This window comes from Crocodylus siamensis, chromosome 3 (genome assembly GCF_052110815.1).
Source record: "Crocodylus siamensis isolate JL-2025a chromosome 3, ASM5211081v1, whole genome shotgun sequence".
Taxonomy (NCBI): Eukaryota; Metazoa; Chordata; order Crocodylia; family Crocodylidae; genus Crocodylus; species Crocodylus siamensis.
In genome coordinates this window covers 161,493,974-161,517,782 of record NC_143397.1, presented here as the reverse complement: position 1 = coordinate 161,517,782, position 23,809 = coordinate 161,493,974, and the positions used below count along the sequence as shown (strand labels likewise).

Here is a 23,809-nt window from a genome sequence, read left to right as displayed (position 1 = left end):
TGGATAGGCATCTGGTTGGGGTCATATGACCTCAGCACCCCTTCCTGCCTAGGCAGAGGGTCAGAATCAATGATTTGTTGAGGTCCCTTATGACCCTAGCATCTATGAATCTATGATATCACAGGAGACTAGGTTGAAGGCCTTTTTGAAGGCCAAGTATATGCTATCAACCTCATTTTCCTGATCTAGGTGGCGAGTTACCTAATCATAAGAGGAAATGAGGTTGGTTAGGCATGACCTGCCTGCAATGAAGCCATGTTTCTTGTCCTTTAGAATACTGCCTTCTGCTAGCCTATCAATAATGGATTCTTTGATAATTTTTTTAGGATTTTTCTTGGATTTTTCCAGGTATGGTCCAATGAGTCCTGTCAGGAATTTGCAAAATATTTATAACCTAATATGCACCAACTGCTGGATTACTATTCATGCAAAGTTCCTCACTTAGTGAAAAAAACTGAGTGGACTGTGGATAATAGAGATCCAGAAGGAAGGGTAAGAAGCAAATAAGTAAACGCTTCCTACCTTAAGAGCACTCTGCTTCCCACTAGTCAGTCAGAAAGACTGGTCCTCTCAGTAATTTAACCTACTGCCTGGAAGTTTGTAATGTACTGAACTTCTTTTGGCTGCCCTGCTTTCCTCTCCGGTAGTTTTCAGGTAGATGCTGTGTATACAAGGATGTCATAGGTCTGGCTGATGGCCCGCTAGGAAGAGGGATGAAGGAATTTTCCCTACCAGAGCCATTTTGTTATGGGTTTCTTGGTTCTTTTTAATGCTCTCTAGAGACATGTCTATCTCTTCATCCCTGTTCACTCAGCTCACTGGTCATATGCTGCTTATAGAGTATCAACAAACATGCTAAGGTCAGATAATACATACCTATCAATTTTTATTTTCTGTTCTCAATAGTCCTTTTAATATGTCTTGTTGGTAATAGCTTGTTTTAGATTTCATAGATTTCATAGACATCAGAGCTGGAAGGGACCTCGGGAGATCATCGAGTCCAGCCCCCTGCCCAAAGGGCAGGAAGTCAGCTGGGGTTATAGGATCCCAGCAAGATAAGCATCCAATTTACTCTTGAAGGTGTTCAATGTAGGCGCTTGAACCACCTCCGCTGGCAGACTGTTCCAGACCTTGGGGGCTTGGACAGTAAAGAAATTCTTCCTTATGTCCAGCCTGAAACGGTCTTGCAGGAGTTTGTGACCGTTCGACCTCGTCATCCCTTGGGGCGCTCTGGTGAACAAACGTTCCCCCAGATCCTGTGGTCACCCCTGATAAACTTATAGGTGGCCATCAGATCACCCCTGAGCCTACGCTTTTCCAGGCTAAAGAGTCCCATGGCTCTCAGTCTGTCATCGTAAGATCTGTTTTCCTGACCTCTGATCATGCGCGTGGCTCTCCTCTGGACTCTCTCAAGCTTCTCCACATCCTTTTTGAATTGTGGAGCCCAAAACTGGATGCAGTACTCCAGCTGCAGCCTCACCAAGGCCAAGTACAAGGGGAGAATGACGTCCCGGGATTTGCTTGTGAAGCATCTATGGATGCAAGCCAGCGTTTTGGTCGCTTTACTAGCCGCAGCATCGCATTGCAGGCTCATGTTTTCCTAAGAGTTGTTCGATTTTAGCTTTAAACATGTATGTCCAGTTTTTTATACAACTTGACATTCTTTAATCCTCCTAGTTTTCTTGGCAGAGGTTCATTTTATAGACAGCTAGTATCATATATATACTCTTCACTCATGTATGTAGCTGCTGACTATCTTATATGCTAAGTAAAGTGTAAATATATATTTTTATGATCTCTAAGGGGCAGAATACGTAGTCACTGCTTTTCAATCTGATAAGTAAATTATCAAATAAACTAACATCAATTTCAATGTGATCTTAAAATTATAGGAATTTATGCCTGAATAAATCTGCATTAAAGAAGACAACACTAATTCAGAATGTAGGTGAATTCAGTGCAACTTTTCTTCAGCTGAAATCCATTTCTTGCCATATATGCAGAAAGACTAGTATCCACATAGCATCTGAAATTATCATACATACAACTGGATACATTCTGGATACTTGTATCACTTATTTTATCACACAAAGGTATTTTATGTAGCATATTTAAGCTCTTGAAATGTACTTTCAGGTCGGACTCAATTAATTAATTAATTATGAGTAGGATTTGCTGAGCCAAATGCATTCCTGGTATGATGTCTATGGTGTTATTTAGTTCATTCTGCTTGCTGAGCATGTCTTCACATTATCTGCTATAGATTCAAAAGACTTTGTAGATACTGTGCAAAAACGATGAAGAAATAATGTCAAACATTATTCCTAAAGGAATATCTAATGTCAACCTGTTCCTAAAGTGGATAAGACTACTATTTCTTTCTTTATAGAGATGCATATCTCCCTCTCTCTCTCTCTCTCTCTCTCTCTCTCTCTCTCTCTCACTTTCTCTCTACATATATATATATATATATATATACACACACACACACATATATGGCCATAGACATATATAGTGTATGTGTGTGTAAGGTCAAGATCCAATGCGAGTCCAAAAAGAATCCAATATCCAGATAGTTTACTAATAGATCTGATGCTAGCAATAGTTAGAATAGAATAGCATTCTATTTTATAGAGCACCTTTGATGCTTAAATTTTTTTGAAAGTAATGTATTTAAAACTGGTAGAGCAGTGGAAGTGGTTTCTCAATGTGCAAAAGGAAGCCACATTCATGGCTTTTCAGCTGATGTGTGGATTATAGGAGGGTACAGAACTATAACATAAAATGGATAATGAAAAATCCATTCAAAATGCCTGCTAAACATGATGGATGGATTTAGACAGTTGGCAAAAAATACCCATCTTCTTTTACATTCATTTTTATTGTCAAACTATCTTTCCAGATGATAGTCCCAAGGACCCAAATGCAATTCTCTTCTTTGACTGGCTTCCAGAGGCAAAACCAAAGATGTCTGTAATTCTCACAAAATGACAGCAAAGGGAAAGTAAGAGCAAAATGCATTTGCTGAAAACAGACAGAAAATTTTTCATAATCTTGTTTTTGGCAAAAATAATAAGCATTCTCCTTAGCTAGGAGCTATCTCCCTGCTATGTTAGAGCATGGAAGAGTAAGATACCACTTTATTCTTTTTCATTGTTTATTTACTGTTATATCTCTTTCAGATTCCAAAATTTGGCCATTGCATGCTCTTGAAAATACAAGATAATTATGTAAATATTGTATTTGTTGTGTGTGTGTATTCACTCATTATAAGATGGTCTTCAGAAGCCCACAGGAAATTAACCTTTCCTTTAATACTTTTCCCCACCTCTGAAAAGTCAGAGACTATAGATATGTTTTCCATACCTAGCTGAAAGTATACTAATTCCACCTCTGTCTGACCAAGGGGGAAACTAAATTCCAGAGGCAGGAACCCCTTTAGTAAAACTCGGTTGCATCTTGGGTACAGGGACAGGACTTTCCACTCCCACTGAGCTTAGGAGACAGCTGTGAGATGTCCAGCCTCCTCCTCATCTCTGTGAAACCCCAGGCTGGTTGGGCAGCACCAAGCCCCACACTCCATACCTGATGGCTGTCGCAGGGCACTTCCGTGCCCCACTCCTAGTGGGATTCGAACTTAAGGGGGAAGGTGTGTCGCAAGGCAGTGAAGTGCCCTGCTCCTAGAGAAAAGTTACAGGTGTTGGCTGCCGAGGCAACTGCAGGTCGGTCAGCTGACCGGAAGGGGGCAAGGCGTGGCCTATATAAACAGCTTAGGCTGAGGCCAAGGAGGCAGTTCCCCACTAACATTCAAGGGAGAAGGAGCTCTACTGGAGGGTGCAGCCTAGAGCAGCTTGATGGTATGAACAGCTTTGGCTTGAGGATACTAGGAGGAGAAAGCCCGGGTAGGGGATTAGATTGATGAGTAGCCAGAGGGCTTAGAGCTTACATTTAGCCAGGTGGCTTAGTTCTTGAGTTGTAGCCAATTGGCTTATGGTTCTGCTTTGTGGTTATACCAGAGGACTAGGTAAGGCTATAAGGGGTTGGAGGAGGCCTCATTAGGGGCTCCACAGCGGTGTGGGGACCCCGGTGCTGGGGCGGGCACTGCACCTAGGGGTGCACTGACCCCAGAGCCCTAAGAAGGGGCACAGTGCATTGGACGGCCAGGTAAGGCAGAGGCCACCTGAGCTGTATAGAAATCATAGACCTGAGGATGGGATTTAGGGGCCAGGCACGGCTACGGCCACCTGAGCCCCAATTGTGAGGAGCACCAGAGGGTGCTTGCATTAAGCCCCAGGGAGGGCGCACAAGGCTAGAAGCCCCAGGGAGGGGATTTAGGGGCCAGGCACAGCTACGGTCACATGAGCCCTAATGGTGAGGAGCACCAGAGTGGGCGCTGGTGAGAAGCCCAGAGGGTGCTTGCATTAAGCCCCAGGGAGGGCGCACAGGACTAGAAGCCCCAAGAGGGGAATTTGGGTGCCAGGCACGGCTACGGCCACCTGTGCCTCAATTGCAGGAATCACAGAGACAGACCCCAGTGTGGGTGGGAATCGCGGGGCAAGGCCCCGGTGCGGGCGAGTGTGAGAGGAGGGCGCACGAGCAGGAAGGTCCCGGTATGGGCTTGGCCTAAAGAGGCCTGGGAACATCCGCGAGCGTGCAGGCAACAGTAATTGACTAGACAATGTCCAGGACATCTGAGAGGCTTGGGGTGTGGTATTAGGGATGGTAGGAGCCATGCGTAGCCCTTGAGGCTTTAATTCACAGAGTCCGTTAAGACGGGAGACAAGCTGGGATACATCAGGGTCCTGTGCCCAAAGGGGTTGAAAAGGCAGCCTCCCTTAATATTTTTGTCATCAAAGACGTGGCGGCCGAGAATAAGGGTGCATGGACACCCCACTTGGCACAGTAGAGGGCGCTAGGTGAGATCACGGCCGCTTCTAGGTCCCCACCCCGTAACAATGACATCCGGCTGCTATGAGCAGTTCAGGGGTTTCAGGAGTTCAGGGGCCAGAGTGGGCTCCAAAGGAGGAAAAAAAATTATCAGACCCCTCACTACTCAAGCAGTGAGCTTATCCTGCCTCTAGCCTCTAATGGCAAGTTACAGCTGTGCAGGTAACTTTAAGGTGCGATTGCTTGATTATGCTGAACAAGTTTTTTTAGAACTTCTTTACGGTAAGGGTTGCCAATGGAGGTGGTGATCTCCCCTACCTTGGGGGTCTTTAAGAGGAGGCTAAACATGCACCTAGCAGGGGAGATATAACAGTAAATAAATAATGAAAAAGAATAAAGTGGTATCTTATTCTTCCATGCTCCAACATAGCAGGGAGACCCCCTGCACTCTTTCCTGCCCAGGGCAGGGAGTCGGACTCAATGATCTGCTAAGGTCCCTTCCAACCCAAACATCTATGAATATGTGAACACTAAGCTGATTAATCTTAACAATGTAAGGTATAGCAAGGCCCTAACTGAAAATGTGTGGGTAAATCCCAAGGCCTTATTCAGTAAATTCTAGAAGTCTGAGGAAAAAAATAAATATTTCTAAGTACCTCATGAAGACACTTGGATTGCTTGAATTATTGTTTACTATGAATCAATTAAACATTTTTTATCAATAGACATCCATATAAAGTTTTTATTTTTTCCTAGTTAATAGACACAGAATACACCTTTTAAATACAAGGCAGTCTAGAACAATGATCCTCAACCAGCGTGCTGTAGCATCCTCATGTGCCATGAGATCATTTTAAGCACATCATGGAGTGCCACTCAATATTAGCACAGGTAGGTGTTCAAACACCTTTACATGATTCACAGATAAAGCCAGAGAATTACAAATGGGAATCCAATAGTGTAAAAAATATTCTGGCCTGTTGTGCTTTTTCTGAGTTCTTTGCAACAGAAAAAAATTGCTCTATTATTTTTCTGTAGTCAAAAAATGAGGGAAAGCTAAGAGCTGGAATTTTCTGAGGGGTGCCTTCAATCTAAAGAGGGGTGCCTTGAGTCTAAAAAAACCTGGGAATATAAAAACAGGAATAGAAAAAGTAGAGGTAATACAGATTTACAGTGTCCAGCAGTGGTGAAATTTCTGTTTTACACCTTATAATTAGGTAAAGTAACAATCTTTAACTGTGGTGATTATTATTTTCAAGAGTAATATCTTACTGTGCTCCCTAAATATACTTGCTTGTGAGCAAGTGAATTAACATCTTCAGTTCTCCCATGTATAAATGGCGGAAATATCACTTTTAACCTTATTCAAGTGTTGTGATGCTTCCCTAGTTAATGTGTACTGCTATTACTTTCAGTACTGTTTTCCCTCCTAGTGGATCTCAAAGCATAATATATAAATTCAGAGATTAATTCACCTGTTTTTTGAAAAGCAGCCATATTTGGGGCAGACCAGAGGCTATTTATCTTTATTAGAACCTAACATATAACAGTAGTAATGTCAGAAACATTAACATCCAAATTTTTTATATAATAAATATGAAAATATTGCAGATCTGCATGTTGTATAATACCTTATTTAATAAACTAGTATATGCTTTTTAACATTTAATATGCTAAGAATTTATAGTACTTTGAGAAATGTATGTATCGTTTATCAATTCTGGCTGAGGCTATGAAGTTTTCCTTTGAAACAGTGGTACTGTGGAGCCTGCTCCCTAGGCATGAAATGCACCTATTTGTGACAGAGGGTGTAGTTCACTTCATTCAGATCAGGGCCAGTGAATGGTCACTATCTTTAATGCTCTTACCAAGCAATGGTTTAGCTGAAGCTCAGGAGAACCAGTTTGATCCAAACACCTCTGAAGGGGGCTAAAATTTAGAAATGGAAAATTCCCAAATACAGAATAAAAACCAAGTGTTGACGGAAGAATTTAAAACTTATTCTTAGAGCCTTATGGAAAGTACTGGGGCAGAATAAAGAAAGTGGTTGTGTAGTAGCAAAGGGCCTTTTTATGGCAGATAGCCAAAAGTAAAGTAAGGTAGCCTGGAGCAGAAAAGAGTATTTGTGAATCATGACACAAATATGAACTGCAACAGAAATATCCTTGACATCCCAGAGACCCTTTTTAAAATCCTAGCTCTCCCAAAAGTTGCAAGACAGGAAAACCGAGACAGGGAGATGAGTCTAGACGAGATATAATGGAATAATATATAGGTAAATGTCAGTCTTCTTTCTGGGCCCTGATTTTTCAAGCTATATACATATATAACTGCTTAATATATTTTGGAAAATTAATCAAGTACATTCTGTATCTGCAATATAGAAATCATGTGTATTAAAATCACTGGTAACATCATAAGCCAAATGTCTGGTTGATTTTTAAATGGAACAAGATGTTCATACAATAACTTCATAACCTCTTACCTGGCCAGGTTCTGCATTTTCACACACGTAGGTCTCATAATATTCAGGGAATTCTGGAGTGTGATCATTAACATCAAGAACATGAATATATACAGGGGCCTCAGAAATTTGTTCTGGGTTTCCTAAAAGGAAAAAGGAGATCAAGAAATAAGAGTTTCTTAATAATAAATTCCATGATTTCAAGAAGATGGGTTTTAAAATTTTCTCTTTTTTTTTACCTGAAACAAAAATTCTAATCGATGCCCAGAGATAATACTACATCTTTTAAATAATTTCTATCCTATTACATTGTAATATTGTATCATTGGGAGTAATCCAGCCCCAAATGCCATCAGATTATTTTAGCAAATAATGCAAATAGCTACATTAGCAGCAGTAACAAAGGAACATTTCTAATACTGCAAATCATTTGAAGAAACAACAGTCTGAGAGTCCAAGGACTCCCTTTTTTTTATTTTCCTCCTATTCCACTATTATATGTATAAAAAATGCCATCTACCATGCCAAATACATATTTTATATTGAAATTAGCACCAAGGACCTGAGGTGTTTTTCTTTGGCCTAAAAGATTATCTTAGATTTCCCCCAACTATACAGGTGGTCCAATAAAAGATATCACCCCTAAAATCCGTGTCCAGCAAATTTGCAGGACCATAACAACAACAACCTCAGTTAGTACCAAAATAGTTTACAACCAAACAGAATGAGTCATATATTAAATATGTGATTCATTTGTTCATTCCTTACATTATGAATTAGTCTGAATTTGTTTAATGAAGATATACAACCAAATTCACTAGGGAACTTGACTACAAATTTGCTAGAGAACTGACAGAGGCTGCACACTCTCGGTGTATGGTTGTCATCGGTGAGGTCAACCACCCTGACATCTCATGAAAAGACCACTCAGCCAAATTTGATCCATCATGAAGGTTGCTCACTTGCATGGAAGAACTCTATTTGACTCAAGAGGTAAGGTGCTGCTGGATCTGGTACTGGCCAAAGGAGATTATCTAGTGAGTGACCTGAGGATTGAAGAGAAGCTTGGAGACAGTGATTATGAGTTGCCATTGCGAAGCTGGCAAATCAGTCAGCAATGAGGAGATAAGGTGCAAATCAGGAAAGCCAAGGCTGAAACTGAACTCAAACTGGCTATGGGAATCAAGGACAATAAAAAGTCCTTCTCCAGATATGCGAGAAGCTGGGGAAAAAAAATAAAGGCAACATTGGACTACTGCTAAACCAAATGGGGCAACTGACAACTGACACCCAGGAAAAAGCTAATCCCCTTAACGATTACTTTATGTCGGTTTTCCATCAGCTCAAGGGGATCACCGTGCCTGACAGGATGCAGGATTACCAAGTAAGGGTGAACATTTGCCTATAATTGGTGAAGATCTTGTGAGGGAACACATTGAGAGACTGGACATCCACAAATCAGCTGGTCCAGTTGCATCTAAGACTGCTAAAATAGCTGGCTGGCATCAAAGCATGGTGAGGATATATGAGAATTTGTGGTGCTTGGGAGGGGTTCCTGAAGATTGGAAGAGGGCCAATGTGGTGACCATCTTCAAAAAAGGGAGGAAGGACCATCCAGGGAACTCAGGCCAATTAGTTTGACCTCAATCCCTGAAAAAGGTGAAGAGGTTTATATCATATATTTAGACTTCAAAAAAGACTTTAACTTGGTTTTCTATGATGTCCTCATGGGAAAATGCAGCCTCGATAACATTACGGTCTGATGGCTGGGGAACTGGCTCCATAGTTGGACCCAGGGAGTGGTAGTTAATGGAACCATATCAACATGGCACGTGATGACCAGTGGCATCCACCAGGGCTCCGTACTTGGACCAGTACTCTTTACTATATTTATAAATTATCTAGATTTGGGTATCAGAAGCAGACTGGCTAAGTTTGATGACAACACCAAATTATGGAGAAGTGTGGTCACACTAGAGGATAGGCTGGTGATTCAGGCCAACCTGGACATGCTCAAAAGTTGGGCGGATCAAAACCTGATGGCATTCAACACAGAGAAATGCAAGGTGCTCCACTTCAGGAGAAAAAAACCCACGTCATACTTATAGGTTTAGCAGTGCTACACTCACTAACACCATGACTGAAAGCAACCCCTGGGGGTCATGGCTGACCACAAGATGAACATGAGCCACCAATGCAATGACACAGATGCATTGGTAGACGCAAGCCAGATGGGTATTTTGGGGTTTTTTTGTTTTTGCTTTGCCAGCTAACTCAAGCAAGACCCAGGAATTCATCATCCCAATTTACTCAGCCTTGGTGAGGTTGCAGCTGGAGTACTGCATCCAGTTCTGGGCCCCATACTTTTGGAAGGATGTGGAGAAGCTTGAGAGAGTCCAGAGGAGAGCCATGTGCATGATCAGAGGTCAAGAGAGCAGACCTTATGAGGAGAGGCTGAGAGGCATGGGACTCTTCATCCTAAAGAAGCAAAAGCTCAGGGGTGACTTGGTGGCAGCCTATAAATATATAAGAGGTGTGCATCAGGAACTGGGAGAAAGTCTGTTCACCAGGGCACCCCAAGGGAAGACAAAGTCTAACGGTCACAAACTCCTCCCAGACTGTTCTAGGCTGGACATAAGGGAACACTTTTTTACCATCCGAGTCCCCAGAGCCTGGAATAAACTCCTTGCAGAGGTGGTGCAAGCACATACTCTGAACACTTTTAAGAAACACTTGGATGCTTATCGTGCTGGGATCATTTGATCCCAGCTGACTTCCTGCCCCTTGGGCAGGGGGCTGAACCCAATGATATCGCAAGGTCCCTTCCAGCCCTAATGTCTGTGAAATCCTATAAGCATATCAGTAGAGACTGACATCTGTCTTGCAAAGAATTCTACAGAATTTAATGAGGTGTGTCTATGCTGAACAGCTTGGAGTACTAGGATGTCACTAGAACTAGTCAAAAAGATATTTCAAAAAATGCTATTTTTTCCCCTTTAAAACATTTAATGTTTAAGAGTTTTCAGCAAAAGCTAATATCACCAAATTTCCCACTGTTTCAAAAAATACAGCCATCTCTACCCTAAAGAGTGAATGTACAAACCAGCTTTTAAGAGGTACCCATAAATTGAGAAATTTACTTTGCAGAATGAGGGGCAATGCATTCACTTTATGGGCTTAGCTTCAACCACACATTTTGGCAATGGGGAAAGGAAACGGACTTTCCACATATGTACAAATGATCACTGTGATCTCTAGATATGGTTCAGTTCAAAGCATTTATACTGATTTAAAGGTTTAATTTTTAAGTTTTATCTGTTCACAAAAGTCAGACTGCCATAAAGAAAGTTACTTGACCTTTCTAGTGTGGACATAGCTATACAAGAACAGCAGTGCTGATGCTAGTATAGTTTAGTCCTATATAGAAAGGAGAGTAAGCTTTATCAATTTAAAGTATTTTAGTTACAATAGTACTACATTCTCAGGAGGGATTTCTAATGGTGCAACTATTTCAATAAAAATCATATTTTAAACTAAAATAATTTGATGATACAAAAACCTATTGATCAGGTCAAAGAAATATTACTATTAATTTTATTAAAGATTCAAGGCATGCCTCAAAGCTACTGGGAGTGAGGACAAAAATTCTCAGAAATATTTTGCAGATTACTAGATCAGACCACTTAGAGAGAAAGCAAGTGTTGCAAAGACTCTAATAAACATATCTAGTATACATGGCCCTAACACAGCACATCACTCAAGCACCGTATTCCCACTGAAGCCAATGGAACTAGTCACATGCTTAAAATACAAAGGCTTTCCAAAGCCATAGGGAAGATGATTTCCCATTAATAGAATGACCATAATATATAGTCCAATGACTCCAAATAAAAGTTGAATGTCAGAAATTCACCCAATTAAACAGACCAGCAGGTACCTGAAAGAATTGTCATAGAAGACAAACAAACAACCCTTCATTATAGCCTTTTTTTCTCTATTCAGGTAAATTAGCCAAATGGACCATGCAGATCATTTCTAAAGCTTCTTTTTAACGTATAATTTACTGTTCACCTGCAACAAGCACTTGCTCACACTGATCTTGTAGAAACTGAGCTAAAAACTTAGGAGTCTTCTGCCAGACAGAATGGTATCAAAAGTAACTACCATGAAAACAGAATGCTCTAAAGATCCATAGCTGGCAAAATCAACCTGCTTCCAATGAAATAGTAGAGCTGTGCTAATTTATGCCCATTGATTATCTGGCCTCCCTAGTAAGTATGTTAGCATAGATCCCTATCTGAACATCTTCATGTCTTTTCCAAAAGATTTTTTTTGGGGGGGATAACATTTCTCATTTTAATCCCCAGCATAAATAAGAACTGTTTGGGAAAGTGTGGGTATCACTGACTAAACTAATTATTAAGAAATGAAACCAAAAAAACAATATACATGTATCACCTTTAAAAAATACTTTTACACTGTAGCCCCTGCGCCTTATTTGCTGGGTGGACATGCAGTATAAGTAGATTTGTTTGGACAGGTACAGTCTTTTGTTGTGTCAGGGTTGGCTGTGTAGTTTACAAATAAAAATACCCATCAGCTGCAGAGCTCACTGCTGCAGCAGCACATGAGGTGCTTCCCTGGCTGGGAGCCCTCTTGGCTGATGGGGTTCTTAGCTATAGGGAAGTACCTGGCCACATGTTCAAATAATGGTGTGATAAGAATGAGTTAGAAAGTTATTGCATATTTTTGTGGAATAATTTTGTGTCTTATTCCCTGTTTTATCTTGCTGTTAATTGTTTGTACATCTAGCTGAGTCACAGGTTAATCACATCTCAGGTAGAGACAGAAATTACACATAGACTGGTAAAAGTGATCAGAAACTGGTTCAGATCTGTAACACAACAGAAATTCAGTGCACATAAACCACCTTCAAAATGGCTAAAAGTGGTTTCAGATAAACCTGGATGGATGTCATATCAGACTTAACTGATTTAGGTTAAATTAATTTATTGAACTTCAGTTCTAGATCCCACCCCCTCATTCAAGTTAACTCATGGTCCCCCAGCATCCAAGGAAGCTTTGCACCTCCTCTAGAACCTCTACCCCTGCTTACAAGGTGGGCAGGCAAGCCTGTCCCAAAGCTGTCTGCTGCAACCAAGCAGGGATGTGTGCTTTAGCACTCCCCAGCTTTTGGCTTGGGCCACTGCAGGCATGTGGATACATTTCTGGAATCAAAAGTGAATGTCTGTTCACTTGCTTATCAATCCAGTCTACATAGCATGAAAAGATTGAACTGATTCAGCCTCAGGCTTTTTCATTGTCTGTATTTAGCCCTGAAGTGTAATGTAGATGAGGCCTATGTGGTAAATTTGCTTATGACTGGTAGTGAATTGTATCACTGAACAGCCAAAAAGACAATAAAATCAAAGTTATACTACGACTTAATCAGCAATTCTCTCAGGGCTACTGGATGGCATTTTATGCTTCAACTAACAGAAAGCGAATGTGGGAAAACATTCTGGCTATTAACTATCTTCTTCTTCTGAACCAATAATTACTGTCACATAGGATTGAGATTTCTTTTTCCATTGAAATTGTTAAAGTGCTACTTTTTATGTTTAAATTTGTGCAGATTAGTACCTACAGCTAGATTCAATCTTATACTATAGCTCTGCTCATTGTGTGACAAGAAGGGTGAATAGGCAGCTGGTTCTGGCTCCCTGAATCTCAGGACTAACCTTCAAGTCAAATTTACTAAAGGGTAGCTATAAATTGTGCTACTTATTTGTAGTTCTTAATGGAACCTGGCAGAGAGAAGCTCTGCCCTAGAATAGTCACCCGCTATACTGAGGAAAGGTGGTAGAAATCATTTGCTGCTACACAAACACCTCCTGCACTCCTGTTCCAGTCTTGCCTAGGTGCCTATATATGGTGCAGATACCAATATGTCAAAGGAATCTTCCGCTGAATTTATATTAGAAGACTGCTGCAAAGGAATGATAACAACCTTCAGAATCTGACCCATATTATGAAGTTAAATCTTGATACCAATGAGGTTAAATAGGAGGTTTGCCTTTGACTTTAGTAGGGTCAGAATATCTGAAATGTTGTGTGTACAGAGATATACTCATGTGTTAAAATGCCTTGAGCTGAAAAAGTAAATCATGTTCATTTATACCCAATCCAATGTGTGCAACCTTCAATAACTTTGTATATTATTTTATAAAGAGGGACCTTATCATTAAAGACCTAAAGAATATAAGGGGAGTAAGGGCTTTCCCCATACAATAAAAATCTTAATGTTTCTTGATGTTGAAATCCCTGCCATTTATTTGTTTGCAGGAAGCACTCAGTTATAATATTTGGTTTTCTCCTTTTTCGATTGTTTAGCTAAACAGAAAAGTCTACCAAAGTCATCCTGCAGTGTTTCCATAAAGCTATTCAAAGCATGACAAAAATATGCCAGAGATACTTTCCATTTCACTATATCACCTGCCAGCTGTCCAATAAAGTGAAAAATAAGATACATTTATGTTTCAAAACTCACAGGAAAGCCAAGACAGCAAATAAGACTCAATTTCCAAACACAGACTGAGGGCTGCAGGAAATATAACTATGAGCTTTACTATATTAAAGCCCCCTGTGCATTTACTGTTCTGACATTTCTTTTTGGAGGATGTGTTTAATTAACATGCTTTTAATTGGTCACAATTAAAATAGACTTTAAAAGACACTGAATGTATAGTCCATGTGCTAGCCATTAATATGTTTGGCAAAATGTGGATGCAGTGATAGCATCAAATGTAATTTACCTTTTCTTTTCCTATGAAGAGTGTGATTAATTTTAAGCAGTAATTTACAAGCCTTGTCACACACAGTTCCAAGTTATCAAGCATGTATTTGCTAGAGTGTTGTCCCAGAAACAGGGCAGCCTGATAACCCAACACACAAAGAGAGGCAATTTGCATTTGACTTTGAGACAAAACTGACAGGTGAAATCTATATAAGGGTTGCTTCCCAGATTTAATTGTCACTGTCAAGAAGTCTAGCTGATTTAGGCCTTACATTCAGAATTAATTTGAGCCACAGGTTTCTGACTGGTGTTAAATTAGACCCTGGCTAATTTCACACTAGTCAAAAATCTGGTGTGAAATTAGCCAGGGTCTAATTTAACATAAGATCTTGCACCGGGGGAGCAATTCATATGCTTCAGTGTAACTTGAAAGCATTAGAGTCTCCATCCTATTACAATTTCTTTTTCTTTTTTTTTATAAGGTCATCTTTTATGAAACAGCACAAGACCGTAGCGCTCTAATACACTCTGCTTCCATTGAACTTCTCATTTTAATAATGCTCCTTAATGTAACAAGCAGCTATAATATAATGAGAAAGTAGTATGCATTCTGTATTTAAAAGAAGCGATATTCTGATGATAATTACACTAAGTGCATGCAACAGATAAAACATAGTGTTCCTTAAATTCTTACTGACTTGCTTCTGTGGCTGTAACAGTTATGTTGTGCCAAGCAGTTATCTCTCGGTCCAGAGGCTTAGTTATAATGATTGTTCCATTTTGTGCATTGATGCTGAACAATCTCTTTAAAGACATGCCATGGACAATAGCATACCTGCACCAAAAAGTAAAGAAATTCCTTAATACTGAAATGTTCCATCTGAAAACAAGGACATATGAAGCTATTGTCAGCTGAGAAAACAGAGCTGTGCATAAATACATGTAAAATGTATGCTACCATAACTCAGAAATCATGAAAAATATACACTTATAAACATTTAAAATTCACTGCTGCCAAGATCAAAGCTCTTCTTCTTATAAAACTAAGTATGACTCAGATCTATATTAATGTGAACTGAATCCAAAATGCATTATTCATTCTTATTTCTAAGTCAAGCTCACAGCAGGTGAATGACTTGGTTGAAAAGAAAACGCAAAAGTAACACTTGTGAAATGAATAACCCAGGCAAATAAACAGAGGTATAATGGTAAATCTATTTTATCATTGCTGACATGCCATGATGTCAAAGGAATGAACATTAGCCAAAAAAAGAAAGGCAACTATATAAAATAAAGGTGTCTCCTATCTGGCGGCGGGGGGGGGAGTCCAAAAGTGAGAAATGACTACAAGTAAGCCAAATTCCAGGTTGCACTGTTACAGTCCTTACCAAAAAAACCTGTCAATGCCATATTCAAACATGTGCTCACAAAATTTCAGTGGATTGATAGTTACTTTCTATCAGTAACCACATATAAGAAACTGAGAGAAGGCAATGATTGAAGCCTGAAGGTAAAGGTTAAAATGACAGGGAGTTTTTATTTTTTTAAGAGTAAGTAAATAAAAATAACTGACTAGTTTTATAAGGCACAGTAGGATTTTATTTTATGGAAGAAAAACTTCTAAACCTCTGTTCATAAGACCTGTATTGGTCCTGTTTGTAATACCCATATTTAATAATTTTCCTCTTCTCCACTTTTCATTTCATTTGACAAAGACTTTCTATTATAAATTGGCATATTGGTCTCCTTTGATAGTTGAAATTAAATGCCAATGGTTGGATGGTCCTTTAACTTTTAATTTATAGATACCATTCAGCCTGTGTGAAAATCATCAAAGTAACAAATCAGGGAACGATCATAATATATGGGTGTCCATTCATTTCAGTTTAGCCAAAAGCTTGTCAGTTTATCTTGTATAAAGCCCTGTTTCAGGGATTTATAACTCAGATCATAAACATTTTTCATTCATCTGGATAACCTCCATGCAAACACAAAATGTGTTTGTTTATGATTTTATATGGTTTTCAAAGGGCGTTTTGGGAAAGATTTTAAAAATACTGTTTTTTAAACTAAATATTGGTATTTATGGAAGATATTCATAATAGTAATGAAGCCTGATTTCTCTAAGATAAGAAAATAGTATCCCATTATACATTAATGTTTTAAAAATCAGATGCATTTACATCTTCTTTGCCCCATAAATATTATGTGTGTGTAAATGCTTGTAAATGCTTTAAGAGCATCTTCCATTTTAAAGGAAGTCAAAGTGGCACAATGTACTTGTCTAAGTGTTTTGCTTTATAGGGGTCATAAACACACTTTTACATCACAGCAAATATCTTAATGGAAATAATTTAATTTAGAACAAGTGCATTGTACAAAAGTTCTAAATATTCCAAGCTTGTATACTTGGAACAGGTGCAACAGTCCTGAGTAAAAGATATTAAGATTTTAAAAATGTATATGCATTATATGCAATGTATATATTATGTCTGACATTTTATCCATTAATACATTTTAAAGTAAAAAACAAACAAACTAATATTCAAAGTATGGGAAATATACAGTATATTGAATATTATTTGAAGCTCTAAGGATAGATAAAGTATATTATGTATTAAAACACTGCTACCTTAATTTACCCATAATGGATTGTTTCACATCACTCTTGTTTGGCTTATATTATAGGCTGTCTAAACTTGTTCGTCTAATGAAGCTCCACTGCATCAAGATGGGTCACGGGCACTTAATCCCAGATCTAGTCCATAGAGCCATGTAATCAAGCCCACAGGACTCCCTAAGGGTCTAGCAATTTGGTGGGGGTAGAGTGATGGCAATTAATGCTGCCGCCACTCCCCCACTGCCAAATGCCCATGCCCTACAGGCCAGATGACATAGCAGTGTTCATAGGATCCTTCCTGTGTATTGAGAGCTGAGCTGTGGCAGAGCCACTTGATTCAGTAAATTTGGGACCATCTGGGTAGGGGAAGAGAAGCCCAATCTTGAGTGCACAGGGCTGGGGCTGAGGCACAAGCAGAAAACCTAATCCAGCATCTTCAGGGTTGGGGCTGGGGCCATGACAAGGGAAGAGGGGCATGTGAGGCTAAGGGCCAGGGCTCACACTGAGTGCCCAATCCCATACGTACTGGGGAGAGGTCCAGGGCTAGGTGATGAGGTCTAAGCCAGTGCATCTGGAGCCGGGGCTTGGGTTCAGGGTAGTAAGTCTGATCAAGAACATGCAAGACTGGTGATGGGGTGGCAACGCACAATTGGGTGTGTGTAGTGGCAGGGCTGGGACAGGATGGCCGTATCTGGTATGGGGTTGGGACCATAACCACAATAAGGCCTGTGGGACCAGTGCACCAGATTGAGCTCCAGCCATGTGCATGCTGAATTGGGCACACAGACTGGATTTGGACTACCAACTCACCCCACACCACTACTCTGGCCCATGGGATATGAAGATTGGGCAGCAATAAACTAGATGGATCTCAGATATGAGATTGTCTGCTCCTCCTGGACCCTACAACATAGCTCTGTTCCTCAGTGTTCCTTGACGAAAATTGTTGGAGTTTGCTAGCTGAGAAATGACTATGACTAGGGTGATGATACGTCCCAGTTTAGCTGGGACAATCCTGGATTTTGAAGGCCTGTCCTGGCCAGTTGGGGAAAATTAAAACAAGAGTCCCAGGCATGGGGCAGTCTGGTGGGGAGGTGGAGCAGCATGATATGCCAGGCAGCTCTGCCCCCCTCCCAGACTGCACCCATGCCCCTGCCCAGTCGGCTCCACCACCACTGCCTGTAGGAGCACCATTGACTTGGGGGAGAGGGAGGGGACAGTGTCCAAGAAGTCCCAGTTGTCCTCGATTTCCTTATGGTTACCCTAACTGTGACCCATGGATCTGCAGCTATGTACAGCAAAGGCCACCAGGCCTTGAACCTTTCATTCTGGCTATTGGACCACAGATCTGCTGGTGCTCCTTATCCTCCAGAAGGCCACCATTTGATTCATTATCCTATCTATTGGCCACATGAAGAATGGTCATACAAAAATGTGTTTCCTTTGGGTTTGTCAAAATATGGCCCAAACTTGAGGGAAATGGAATTTTACTAATCTAGACTGTTTTGATTTGAGGATATGAATGTGCATTATAGCCTGCAATAGTGTAGGTGTACTCAGTTATAATTAAAGTTACACCTTGTGAAATGTCTTCTGCTAGATTTCACATCATTCCTCCTTGGCACATTTATTCACATTTTACAGTCTGTACCTGATGGGACTGTTGGTATTGTCTGGATCGCTGGCATTTACAGCCCCTACAAAAGAGCCACTCTCAGACCCTTCAGCTATCTCCATCACATATTCCTGTGAGGTGAAAACTGGAGGTTCATCAGCATCTTCCACAGTGATCCTGACAAGGGTTGAGTCGTCAAATGGTCCCTCATTCAGAAAACGCTCATCAATGTGCCTGTTGATAACTTTTGCTTTAATGCTGTATTTTCTTTTGGTTTCATAATCCACTTTCTGTAGAGAAACAAAGTAGGATGTGGAATTTTTCTTATCTTAGCATTTGAAAATTAATAGTAGATCAATGATTGGTGTAAGATTAAAGACTAGTAATAGTTATATGTAACTTTGGGGGATGTTTTAAAAGTGATTATTTCCAAGATTCCTTTTTTAACTGTAAAAACACTTTAAATACTCATCTTAGCCTTCACTATTAAGAGTTTAGAAAGTATTACTTTTAAAAAGAAAACAATTCTGTTATGTCCTTGTCTCACCATCCAGTCTGACCCCCCCCCCCAAAAAAAAACAATAACAAAGGAAAAAAAAACAAAACCAATAAAAATGTAATTTACCACCAGGTTATTTTTAGGTAGGTGTTGTTAATAAATAATAAAGCAGAAATATTCAGGTTGTGCCTCCCTTTTTTTGAAAAAAAATACAAAATTGAGGAAAAATAGCAAAATGCATGGTGAATTTCAGGATGCGGTAAAGAGAGATGTGGTGTCTCTCCCCCTCTGACCATCAGAGGATGGGAGCAAGGCATGGCTGCAGGTCTTAGACTGGTGGGGGACCGGACCAGACTGGAAGTGAGAAAAGAAAGTGTACAAAGAAGGGAATCTACTTATCACTACTCCTCTCCTTGGCTGACCCAGGGGTGGGGAAAGCCCCAGAGCTACTCCAGACAGTGGCTGTGGGCAGCAGCTGTGCAAGGTGCTAGGCTTGGCTGGGGTCAACAGCAACAAGCAGGTTCTTCCTTCCAGTGCTTGACCAGCCCCTGTTCTAAGGTGTCCTCCACTGGCCAGGTGAAGGTGCAGAAAGAAGAACCTCTGCACCTGCTGCAGTCATTGTTCCTAACCAAGCTAAGCCCCTCAAGCAATCATTCCCCATAGCCCCTGGCTTGAGCAGGGCAGGAGCAATTCTAGGGGTCCTCATATGACTGCTTCAATCAAGGACAGTGTTGGGTAGGCTTCTACTTCCAGCACCTACTCTTGGCCAATAGGTGACACAGGTGCAGTGGCAGGAAGCAGATGCAGAAAGAGGAAACTTGCTCCTTGCTTCACTTGTCCCTTGCAGAGCCTGGCACCCTGTGTAGCTGCAGCCCATGGCTGGAGCATGGGAAGAGCAGCTCTGGAACTTCCACTATGTTTGGGTCAGCTGGGGAAAGTGCTGGCTGCAGCAGCAGAAGGATGGATATATCCACATTCTCACTCCCCACCCCCAGCCTCCACTCTGGATCCATCCCTGGCAACATTAGCTTCTATAATCTGCAATATTTCACTGAAGTGCTGACTTAGTCTAAATAAATACCTTTCTTTTTTCTCTGTAGGTCTATGATATAACTTTTATTTTTAACTTTCCATGACTTGGAAATAGACTAAATGCAAGAATTTACTTTCTGTCTTTTTCCTTCCTGGCAAGGTTTAGAGTGGAATTCTGTCATCAATTTAGGTCCAGGGAGAGAAAAAGCAGTCTTCCTCCCTCTGGGAGTAATAAAATGGGATAGGTTTCATTGTAACCAATGACTTCTGAGCATGTTTTCACCAAATATATCATTTTTATTTATGCACCGTTGCGTGTTCTATCTTAAGATGTTAATATGTTTTGCCACCAGTAAATTAAATGTATGAATGACTCTCTGAAGAAGATAAATAATAATCTGCCCATTTTACAAATGTGGAACTGAAGCAGAGGCTAAGACATATTATCACAATCATATAAGGAGTCTGTTGAAAAACTGAGAACTGAATCCAGATAGCTTAAGTGCTAACACTGGGTTTTAGCCATAAGCAAGCAAGCAAACCAAATAACAAACATACTTTCTAAACTATCCAACACTATTCCAGAACCTATTTTTAGTCACATCATTAGTGGCTAAGGAAACAAGAAATAGTAGTATAGAAACCATTGCATGCATTTTTTTTTTTACTTTTCAAAAATATTTAGTGACATATCTCATTTTAGTAGGTTTTTTATGTCTCACCTTTTTTAATATAACAACTCCTTCTTGGGTTTCATTATCTGTAATGATGTCAAAAACATAGGAGGCATCTCCTTCAATGACATAATTCATGGCTGCATTTTCCCCTATGTCACTGTCATCTGCCATGATTTTGCCTATGGTAGTGCCCACTGGTGCAGCTTCAGAAACAGTCATATGGTACAGTGCTTAAGAAATAAAAAGTTACAATCACATTAAACTTTGTCAATGATTGGTCTTAACCCAAAATGTTAACATGCAACATATGAGCTAGAGCAGGGTTGCTCAACCTCTGGCCTGTGAGCCACATCTGGCCCATGGAGCCAGGTGATTCAGTCCACTGCACCCCCCCAGGGGGCCAACAATTTGGTGACAGGAGAATGGTGGTAGCATCAATCTTCTAAATGCCAATTTTCTGAACATGTGTGAAGCCCAATGAGCCAGGTATCATAGCTCTATACAATAGATTAGGTATATGAGGCTGAGCCAAGATAGCACAGGGCCCAATATGGATACACCAAGCTAGGGTGACATGGAAGCTGATCTTGGTGTGCAGGGCCTGATTTGGACACAGGGGGCCCTGCACTACTCATCTGCCTCATGGGACTGAAAGGTTGAGCCAATTGGGCTAGGGGACAGCAGGCATCCTTAAGACAGACTGCTGAAGAAAATGCATATGCTCAGTAACACCTGGGAAAACTGTTCCCTGAGACTCCTATTGGAGTGTTCAAACTGAAGCCGAGTTATCCTTGTTCCTATGTAAAGGTGGTATGACTAGCATTCTATGGCATTGCAAGGAAAGTAAAATAGGAGTAGGGCAGGGGTGCTCAATCCTTGGTGTGAGGCCATATCCAGTCAATGGAGCCATGTCATGCTTCCTGCGCGGCTCCCAATGGGTCCAAAAATGTGTTGGTGGGGGACTGATGGTGGCACTAATTGCCAATCCCCTGCTGCCACATTTCCAGATCCATGGGGAGCCCAGAGGACTGGATAGCTTGGCCCTGTGAGCTAGATGGGGTGATGAAGGTAGAGCTGAGGTGGCACCAGGCCTGATCTAGGCATGCCAGGTCAGGGTGGCATGGGGCCTGGTCCTGGCAAGCAAGGCTGAACACTGCACACCAACACAGCAAAAGATCTAACATACAGAGCAGTTCCACACCATTCATCTGGCCCATGAGGCCAAAAGGTTTAGTACCAGTGAAGTAGGGAACGCAGCCAGAGGTTGGTCTCCACTGCCATTTTCACTGTTAGTGTGTGGGACATAATGAGGAAGAGAAGAGGAAATCCAATTTTATTGAAAAGTTTGGTTATAAATCTAAAAGAATTAGGCTGTATGAATCTACAACAAATCTATAATGTGCAATATCATAAATATATTTACCTACAGTAACTACTAAAGTCGAAACTATTTCCTACCCACCACTTCATTCTGAAATCATTTGTTTTCTACTCTTTTAAAATTATAATTCATTTCAAAGGAATGAACCCACAAGGTATCAGAAGCAAGACATGCGAAACCTTCTCTTTATATAGACACATGTGCATGTGGAATCACACAAACTTTTCCTAGGAAAAGTACTATTAAAATGTGCATTTTTGTATTAAGCAACATTTTTCCCCCCCTGGTATGTACTAGAAAGAAGGCAATGCAGCGGTGCTTCCCTTTAATAAGTTAAAAAAGGACTTAGAAAAATATAATTTTACAGTTGTCAGCATATCAACTTAATAAAGAAAAAGTATTCTATACATTCCAGTGAAAAAATACTTTCTTTAGGTATTCCTAAAATTGGTACTTCTTATGCCAAAGTAGTAATGTAACCTTGTATTGGCTTGAACTCATAGCTTTTTAATAGGAGCTACTTTTTGAAGAAAAAATATTAGTTTATTAATCTTTCATTTAAATACATGACATATTAGGTAAAATATAGACCTGATCTAAATTGTAGTGGGTTTACTCCTGTTTTTAATTTTTCCCCAGTTAGTTAAAATTCCCCCACCTTAGTTAAAATCCCTGGCCTCTACTCACTATGTTGAAATTTAGGGGCATTGTCATTGATGTCAGAAAGGTTGATAGTTACAGTTGCTGTTTCTGAAAATCCACCCATTTGCCCAATCATATCTTTGGCTTGGATGATGACAAAGTATTTCTCCTGAGTTTCTCTATCCGTTTCAGAAGAAATTCTAATGACACCTGAAAGATACAATAATCAACACTTACTTAAGTATACATTTCCCCCCCCCATTACTTAGCTATGAATTAAATGCAAAATCAGTTCAGTATTTTATTGTACAAATTGATTAGACACAAAGCACATGATACTCCAGGTATGGCTGCTGGCCCCAGCCTCCCCAACCCCACCCAAGGCAACTTGCAGTGCTCCAGAGCACACATGCAGAATGTTCTCCAGGGACACCTAGCAGCAGTGTAAATATGTGCTGTCCCCAGAAATGCATGTTCCTGCTCATAGAGTTGTGCCCAGTGGTTCCAAATAACCCCTAAAGACCTGATTCAGAAATAGTCCAATTAATGGGTGGTTTTCCCTTGAATGAAATAGGATTAGCCCTAAATTTGAAGACATTCAAATACCAGTTGTAGACAACATTATGGGCCAATGACATAAGAAGGTAGGATTATGAGTTCATTTGAGAAAATTATATTTGTCCTTGTCCTGAGAAAAAAAGATGACTGTTTATTCAAATCTGTCACTGGTACCTAGATATTTTCCATGCATGAATAAATGTCAGGTATACATAACGATACCTGTTTTTGGCTCCACAGAGAAATAGGGCTGCCCTTGAATTATACTATAAAGCAGACGTGCATTGTATCCATAGTAAGGATCATCTCCATCTGTGGCTGTTACCTGTATAACAGAAGTACCTGAAAAGCAAATGCATATAAATAAGGAGTTCATACAAATGAACTAATAAACCTATCTTGGATTTTAACCATTATAAAATTATTTCTCTTTTGCTCAGTTGTATAATGTTTTCCTTTTATTTGCTTAATTTACTATATATTATTTCATCATTACACAGAGCACCTTTCTTAAAATCATGTCAAGTGTCTAATTATTGATAGGAGGGAAATTTTGTATCTTGCAAAAATGGGCACAGAAACAGGAAAAAGAAAATTACTTTTTCCTCTCTAATTTAGATTAAACCAAACACTATCTC

General features: G+C 40.3%; 1 protein-coding gene across 4 annotated transcripts in view; it reads right to left on the bottom strand.

The window, feature by feature from the left end:
* Positions 1-23,809, bottom strand: part of CDH19 (cadherin 19) — a 92,622-nt gene that overhangs the window by 23,164 nt on the left and 45,649 nt on the right. For all 4 annotated transcript variants that reach the window (XM_090039597.1, XM_090039596.1, XM_090039599.1 and 1 more), the window contains 6 exons: positions 23,394-23,513; positions 22,659-22,823; positions 20,636-20,820; positions 18,419-18,672; positions 14,846-14,982; positions 7,373-7,494 (listed from right to left, as the gene is read on the bottom strand). In XM_090039597.1, the coding sequence (XP_089895723.1) occupies positions 7,373-7,494; positions 14,846-14,982; positions 18,419-18,672; positions 20,636-20,820; positions 22,659-22,823; positions 23,394-23,513 (983 nt within the window). The remainder of the gene's footprint in view (positions 1-7,372; positions 7,495-14,845; positions 14,983-18,418; positions 18,673-20,635; positions 20,821-22,658; positions 22,824-23,393; positions 23,514-23,809) is intronic.